Here is a 9,133-nt window from a genome sequence, read left to right as displayed (position 1 = left end):
TACATTTTAAACCATACCACGAGCCTTACTAGTGAGTGTCTGTTTGAAAAAAGTTGTTGAGTGGTGAGTATTAAATATCGTTTTAATTATTCTGTCGGGATAGGTACAGCTAGTTCTTTTAGTTTGATTCTGTATACACAAATCATGAATAAATCTGTACTGTTACTCATAATCTCGCCCATCGGACTAGCTGTATATATACGTCCTAATAGCGAGATTTGCAGAAGCATGCATAAAAACGACTATGAATGTTACCTTTTGATTACAAGACTATTCAATAGTTTAATCATAGTCCACAAGCTACAGAAGAGTAAGCTGTCACATGTTCCTGGGGCCATACTCAGTATACTAGTATTCCATTCTCAAATTTTAAGCGCGCAATGCGCTCAAAGGCAAAGGGCGATGATTGTTGAAGGGCGCCCGCATGAGTCGAGATGGGACATGAAGTCGGAAAGATCAAAACACATATATTGACTGTTTCATTTCTCCACGTGTTGTTTGTTAGCCCATAAATCCACTAAGTGTCGATGTCGGGAGTTTTGAATTTTTGAATGCCAATCACTTCTGTCGCTGTGTACTGACAAGTTGTTTGTGACACGTGGGACTCCTCGTCCATCACATAGTTGGAGGTGAACATTGACCTGCAATTCGCAAAGGCTCAAATGTTGAAGTATCAGGCACTGAATAGACTTTGTGGTAAATAGACTCTAACATTTAAAACTTCTGCCACAAAACATTTTCCAACAAATCATGAACCATTAAATTTTAAAGTGACTGTCCCAAACGTATAATATATTTTCGACCTCCTCACCGTCCAAACAGACGGTCCGGGAGTGTTTGGAGCTTTGAACGCTTAGATACAGGAGGTAGAGACATGTCATGCGTTTTTTAGCACATCTACAAGCATTGCGACTAAAAATACATCATTTAACATCTTTGAAATACCATGCGATGTATTGCATTGGCTGTTATTGTTGAGGAGATCCCTTACATAGAAATAAGTTGATTTTATGAATTGCTGCGTTCAATCAGATTTCAATTATGCCTAAGGCTTTCATTCTTGTTATCGGAGATTACAAATGAAATCAAACAATACAAGTAAGAATAAAACAATTCCAGTCAGTCATAATTTTAATTACAAACAATATTTATTTTGTCAAAAACAAAAGTTGATTATGTATTTCCTTGGGAGTACTAATGAACTCGACAACACAATGAAACTGTACGTATGACACCTCATTGATGCCGAAAAGACTTCTCCTTATCACGCTATCGATTGATAATCATTGCTACAAAACAATGGTGTGTGCCGCTGATGTAGATTCACGCCATGTTCGTATATGATATATGACTAACTTTCACAGACATAACAAACAAGGGATCGAGTGAATCTACACCAGAGGCACCCACTATTGTTTCTGATATATATCAATGTATGTTAGTTTGATAGTGTGGTCATAAGGAGAAGATTTTCTGACAGCTTCAAAGCTGATTTTATATGTAATTGTCAACTACTGCTGCTAAAACGACGCTGTGATGAACGGCATCTCTAGAAAAGTGCTACAAGAGTTGTATCATTTTCCATAGACAACAGGCTCTGGCTCTCTCCCATCCCATCCCATCCCATCTCATCTCACCCATCCCATCGTCTCTCTCTCTCTCTCTCTCTCTCTCTCTCTCTCTCTCTCTCTCTCTCTCTCTCTCTCTCTCTCTCTCTCTCTCTCTCTCTCTCTCTCTCTCTCTCTCTCTCTATTTACATCCTATAAAAAAAATTGTTGTTCAAGATATGTTCGTCAATCATCCATAAACTATTACAGTAAACTAGCACATTAAATATATTCTTATAACATATCAAAAATACTAACGCATGGATACATAACTTGTCATACTATGTCAGTGAAAATCTGTGAAATATTGCGACCATAAAGCATTGTACGGCGTTTTATATGGGCCATGCCAACATGTTCTCTCTCTCTCTCTCTCTCTCTCTCTCTCTCTCTCTCTCTCTCTCTCTCTCTCTCTCTCTCTCTCTCTCTCTCTCTCTCTCTCTCTCTCTCTCTCTCTCTCTCTCTCTCTCTCTCTCTCTCTCTTTTTGAAAAAAAAATCTTTCAGTGTTTTAGCTCCGTAACAGTACTAGTGCAGTGGTTCACTATGGAATAAACAACATATGTGAGAGAGGTTTGTTTAAATAACGCACGTATTGTTTCATGTATACTTTGGTCTTGTCTTTTTTCACGCCATGGTCCCTAACCACAATTGGAATCAAACGGATGCATATCTGTTTGCTCCTTGGCACATTCTGTATAATTGTGAATTTGTCGTTTTAACGTGTAAAGATAATGCTGATATCATTTTACACATCTTGGTGATTAAATGCACTTTTAATCTACCTATTTACAACTATTGGTCTGAGAACGAGGGAGATCACATAGTGACTCATGAACGACACCAGTAAAATAAACTTTACATCATAGAGGACTGTTTTACCTGCGATTTTCAACACTCTTTTTAATGTAGCCCTAGTAGAATTTATTCACCATCTCTCTCTCTCTCTCTCTCTCTCTCTCTCTCTCTCTCTCTCTCTCTCTCTCTCTCTCTCTCTCTCTCTCTCTCTCTCTCTCTCTCTCTCTCTCTCTCTCTCTATCTCTCTCTCTCTCTCTCTCTGTATGTATGTATGTATGTATGTATGTATGTATGTATGTATGTATGTATGTATGTATGTATGTATGTATGTATGTATGTATGTGTCTGTGTGGTACCGATTTAGTAATTCTTTTGCACCCAACCCATTATAATAGTAAAAGTGCTCTTGAGATTTGTCCAACTAAGATATGTTGGCAGGTGTGTCTCCTCGATTCATTACTTGCACAGCATCAAGTTTCGAACGAATTCCGTATCAGAACCATTCCTATGTCCACGACTGAAATAATTTATCATGATGAAGGGACATATGATGGACACTGGGCTTAATAGCAATGATACAAATTTTGGCTCCATCAATCATTTTATCGACATATCCGATAATCTAACCAACTTTAACACTGCTGTTACTTGTTAGAGTTAAAAACAACGGGGCTGTGTGTAGACTGTCGACATATCGTAAACCATTTTATATGCTATTTATTTGTTTATTAAAATCATAGTTTTCAATAAATTTTAGATCTCCAATCGAATGGGCGATTTTAATAGTGCTTTGGAACACAATTTATCAGTTATTTTAGATTATTTTAGATTAAATATATTGAAAACTATATATTCTCTTTCCTGTTCTCTCTTTCATTCTTTCTGATATCAAAAGTGTGTTATTTTGTTGAAACGTATCACAATTCCCGCTATCTGTAAATTTTGTCGCCCCTCAAACCTGCAAGACGGACATTTAACCCTTACCTGTGTCAGGTCCACTTTAGTTTCGTATCATTTACTATCACGGAATTCCTTCGTGATAACATAAGTGGTACAATGTGTTTAATTTGCATGTACCAACACAGACCTTTCAACACATCAATCTATAGCTCTTTTAACATTCTTTGTTTTGTTCAGTTTCTGACCAACTCTTTAGAATCAGAATGACAGAATTCCTTACAGTGAACAAAATCGATGGTGAATATATCGCCATAAGTATATCACTGAACACAAGGTAACTACTTTAATTTATCGGGGGAAAAACACCTGGTGACTGTTATCAATCATAACACAACATCTGCTCAGAATCAAAATATTGAACACCAGCTAGTAAGCAAAATCAGTTATTGCATACCATGTACCAGTTAATGAATAACTGAACACCAGTTAGTGGGTAATATCAGTTATTGAAAATCAGCTAGTAGTAATACCATAAATCAAAACCAGCTAGTGAGTAATATTAATTAACACCGGCCAGTGAGTATAATCCTTATAACGACTTTGCCCGCAGCTTGTGTGTAATACTAACTTTTAATATCATCTTATCGTTATAAATTATTGAAACTCTATAGATATGTGGATATCAAGGAAAGCAAGTCAGTATTATCAATGTGTGAATACAAGTCAGTATTGTCCACAGTCGACTGAGTACTAGTACTTTAGACTCTCACCATGTCTTCTTTGCTTGTTTCATACCCATTATATAATTGTGGTGTATGTGTCTAGTTAATATTTTTGTGATGGAGAGTTTATAAAGTCTTTCATTCCAAATTGAATTAAACAATCGAATTTTACCACATATAACCCAAGCTTCAATTTTATTCAAACATTTACATAAATACATACACGGACAGACAGACAGACAGACAGACAGACTGACAGTCTTTCAATACACCACACATATGATACAAGACAGTTATAGTAACTTGGCCCTTTACATACATACATACATACATACATACATACATACATACATACATACATACATACATACATACATACATACATACATACATACATACATACATACATACACGGACAAACAGACTGACAGACAGTCTTTCAACACACCACACATATGATACAAGACAGTTATAGTAACTTGGCCCTTTACATACATACATACATACATACATACATACATACATACATACATACATACATACACACACACACACACACACACACACGGACAGACAGACAGACAGACTGACTGACTGGCAGACACTCTTCAATACACCACACATATGATACAAGACAGTTAGAGTAACTTGACCCTTTACATACATACATACACACACGGACAGACAGACTGACAGACACTTCAATACACCACACATATGATACAAGACAGTTAGAGTAACTTGGCCTTTTATTTCTTCAATCTGACCAAATGCGAAAAATAACGCCCTGTATGGCCGGATCAGAAGCAAAATCGGCGACATTACACCATTTAGTCGGAAAGTATCGTTTATAACTGACAATTTGGGGAAATGAAATGATACGTAAATCCTGCCTGTGATTGTCATCTCGAACTGTGAAGGTACTTAGCAGACTTAAAAGTGGGATTATGAAATGAAAGCATGACCAACATGTAAACATAGACTTATTTTTCTCCTCCTTTTTGTCACTGTTTAAGCGATCCACCGTCGACCTATCGTTTTCAAGGTTCTACATGTATGGTATAGAAGGGGGCCACTCTAATCAAGTGTTCATCTTACTGAGCTGTTTCTATGTTTCAATTTTTACAATCAAATTGCACCCATCTTTCTGTAAAGTCGCTTAAAGTAAGGTTATGTTATTATATTCATTCATAGTAGTTCCGAACTTACAGCGTATTTCGGCTAAATCACTCAGACTTCTTCAGCTGATATTGCATACGGTTCAATTACAAATGTATGACGTTCTGAGTTTGGAACACTACAAAACATGATGCCAGCTGGACAAGGGAAGAACGGTTTTTGGTTGTACTTGTTCCATACAGTTATAAAGATGTGCTACTGTAAGACTGACTGTGTTTTAATTACTATCATTATTCCGGTCTCTTAAGCAAATATGTACTGATTAATTAGTTGATTGATTTATGGCTAAATATACAAAAGGAGAGATAAAGCGACAGATTTTTTTTCAAACGTTGTTTACAAAAGTAATAGCAACCTGAGCGGAGTAGATAACAGTGATCAGGGATAGTACTATTGATTCGATTCTGCTGTCCGTGTCTTCACACTTTTCGAGCTCTCCATGGTGACTCCAAGAACTATGGAGAGTGGTTAGAATTTTTACAGTTTGGAAATCACAGGGTCATAGGTGACAAATAAACTTTAGAGAGAGTTGAAGACACCATTTAGAAATATAAAAGGTTGTCGACAATAAGTACCTCTTTGAGTGCTGCTTTCTTACTCCATTTACCCACGGATTAAATTTCGTCATGTATACAAACATTAGTGCAGCTAAACATATATGACAGGCATTTGGCATTACGCAAGTGGACTCAGTGAGCTTTCAGCCTCCACTATCAAAGAAATTCTCCACAAATTTTCTACAGACATGTCAGCCATATGTTATGCTCAGCTTTACATTTTGCTGATTTCTCTGGGGATCACACTCAGTTGGAGAATATAGTGAGTAGATGTATATGTAAATGGAAATGCAGATAGGTGTATAGTTAGAGACTAATGCTGGCAGTGCTTTATTAGAGAAAGATAACATAACGGTACCTTTTATCTATTCAACGAGGAGAAAAGTTTAATCAAATGCACGTTGGAGTGTAAACAGACGACTGTTTGCCGTTCAAAGGCAAATATTGTCTTGGAAGCGAATGATGTAGTACCTGGAGGGAAATAGACACAAAGAGAGAGAGAGTGAAAAAACAGTATGGGTAAAACGGTTGATATCCGAGGGGACCCACTCAGAGTGTACTTTATTTAATTAAGTTGCGGTGAGGTTGGGAAAAATAAAGTTGGGCTGGTTTTTTTAGGAGAAAAAATATTATCATGATTGAACATCAAAATTGTTTGACAGTAGGCTGGAACAACAGCTGCCCAAGAACAATCACTACCAGTTTACCATGTAAACATTACAAACGTCACTAACTTCAAATACATTAGCCTTTTCACTCTCTATCAATACGGCCACATTTTGGTCTCCAAGATTCTGTAGCACACCTCATCGCACTGCGGTATCCACGGGTTTTTTTCTGACTATTTGACGAGTTTCATCCACTCAGACAACGCGTCACAGCTCGAAGGATATGAAGCTTCTACATCTCTATTAGAGTGTGATCGCTAAAACTTACAAGAGAACATCGCCTCTGATCTTGGCAGACAGACGTTTGGTCGCTACAGCAAAGCTTATTTTAACATACGTTTGGTGAGTTAAATTTGAGTGTTTGACAAGTGGAAGGCGCCTAAGTGGTGAGGTTAACGCATTGATTTCGAACGTAAAATTGAGATTTTTGTCATTTTCAGAAGGGTGTTTTATGGTGTTATCACATATAATTCAACAAAATGTATGTGAAAGATATGTATCTATATAAATCTACTTTTATAAACGATACATATACATGTATATATAATATATATATATATATATATATATATATATATATATATATATATATATATATATATATATATATATAATTATATATAATTATATATAAACACCTATACACCAAAATATGGGTATAGTACTAGTATTTGTTTTTGCTCTGGTGGTTTGTTAAAAAATGCAAGCGGCACTGCGAGGTTGATGGCCTGATACGATATTAGTAAACTAACGTGTAACAGTAACACCAAGATTACAGTGAACATTCTCAATTAGTGTAGAGACAATTTGCTGTAAGGCTTTATTAGAAACATGAGACGAGTTGAAACAGTGCCCTATCTAGACAACACCCCGGTTGCTCGTCAAAAGGGAGGCATTGCGTTACGTTTGATGTTGTGTGAAAGTAATGCGACTATATACTGCAAATTGAAGGGGAGTGGCCTCCAATAGAGATGGACAGTCGGTCTTTGTCAGTGGACCCGGCTTGCTTTCTCACCATTTCCCATACTGAATATAGTCACAGAACGCCACACAGTCCATTGTGCAGGTGTGAGCGCTCGCTTTCGTGTGTCTTTGAAACGGTTATACAGGACCGTACAGCGTTTTCTTTATTTGAGCAGCTAAATGTTGTGACTAATTACACCTCGAATGAGGGCACTTATAGAGGAAAGATTTAGAAAATTGGTCTTGTGATTGGCTCGCCTTTCATTACGATAATTACACTATTATTGTAATCAGCTAGTCTCGCACTTTTACACCCTCCCGTTAAAATAGAGTATTTGTAGAAAATATATCTTGTTCTGTCGCCATAAAAACCGCGCCAGTCACCTTAAATCAGATATATTTATTTATTAGCTCGTAAATGCTTAAAAGCGGAACGCCATGTGATGGAGAAACTAGGGAGCTCGTATTTTTAGCACGTTGTAGGGTAGTGCCCCCGAGGGGGTAATTGGAACAGCGGTATTGTTGTGCATGTGCTGTACGTTTCAATGCGGTCATATTCACTCAACGTGGTTTCAACTCGCGTTCATCATCTCATAGTCCACTATGAATTTTCTCGCAGATAACAAACTGGTAGATACAACATGAATATACGCACTATTATAAGTATATTGCTGGTTGCTGGTGTACAGACTCAAGGTAAACTGTGCCATTTTCTCATTTTTTCCTGCAGTATATGTAATTTGGATCGGAGAGAGCGATCGTAATGATGACATGGCTAGTAGGCAGCAGCCGCCGCCATATTCACGTTGACAGTGTGTGTTGGTTTTACTAATGGACCAGTTTGTTTACTTCCCGAGAAAGAAAAGATCGCTGCTTTTAGAAAAGCAACCATTTGAATGAAAGTGTTGGCATTTATTGTGATTTGTTCGTTTACTTTGTTCTAATTTTTCACAGATTGGCCGACACTTCAACTAATAGAGTCGTGTTTTGAAATGAAGTAAAGCTACATGAAACCTATCATGTATTGGAGCACTCTTTGGGTTTCCTATTACATCCACTTTCTGGAATTTCCATCAGTTGATGGCCGCATTTTCACCCTACATTAAATGTTGTTCCATTTCTAATTTCAGAACCGCGGTGTTGCCATAACGTCAATAGTCGTCCAGAATGCCAAGAAGTGTGCGACCAGGTAAACTTTTAGCCGCTATTATTTTCAATATAAACCAATATTTATACGCAATATGAACGTGGGACTTGTGGGAGTTGTGAATGTGAGCTGTCGTCTGCAGTTGGTGCTTGTCAAACTACGTTGACGATTGGTATTTTCCCTCGTCACATAGAGAGAAAGATTGATCAATGTAAAAACCAACACTTGAAAACACTCTTCATATATTTTCCGTGTGTGTAACATATTAGTTGACGAAATCCCTAAGCAAGTTGCAAAAAACACTTTTCAGTGGTTTGAAAGTGCAAGTAGTGAAGTAAATCAACGTTACATGTAAATGTTTTAACAATCATAGTGAATGACATGAATATGTGTTGTAAGTGTTGTTCTCACGGTCTTTTATACATGAAAACATGGCCAAAACGTAGAATTTAGTCGTCAGTTTGTGTGAAATCTTAGTGTGTGGTGCCCCGAAATGGCCTTAGCTATCGACAACTGCCAGAGATCCGTTCTGATGTGTTCATTTCGCTTTGCGCGTAATTGAGGTCATGCAAACGGGCAACCAGCGAGTATTTA

At 37.2% G+C, this 9,133-nt stretch overlaps 1 protein-coding gene across 1 annotated transcript in view; it reads left to right on the top strand.

The window, feature by feature from the left end:
- Positions 1 to 7,968: 7,968 nt before the first annotated feature.
- LOC144434028 (reversion-inducing cysteine-rich protein with Kazal motifs-like) overlaps positions 7,969 to 9,133 on the top strand; it is a 44,488-nt gene continuing 43,323 nt past the window's right edge. The window contains exons 1-2 of the mRNA XM_078122471.1: positions 7,969 to 8,088; positions 8,523 to 8,581. Of these exons, the coding sequence (XP_077978597.1) occupies positions 8,034 to 8,088; positions 8,523 to 8,581 (114 nt within the window). The 5' untranslated portion in view covers positions 7,969 to 8,033. The remainder of the gene's footprint in view (positions 8,089 to 8,522; positions 8,582 to 9,133) is intronic.

The sequence above is a fragment of the Glandiceps talaboti genome, chromosome 4, assembly GCF_964340395.1.
Source record: "Glandiceps talaboti chromosome 4, keGlaTala1.1, whole genome shotgun sequence".
Taxonomy (NCBI): Eukaryota; Metazoa; Hemichordata; class Enteropneusta; family Spengelidae; genus Glandiceps; species Glandiceps talaboti.
Note: the sequence above shows the minus strand (reverse complement) of the source record. Positions and strands in the feature narration are given on the sequence as shown.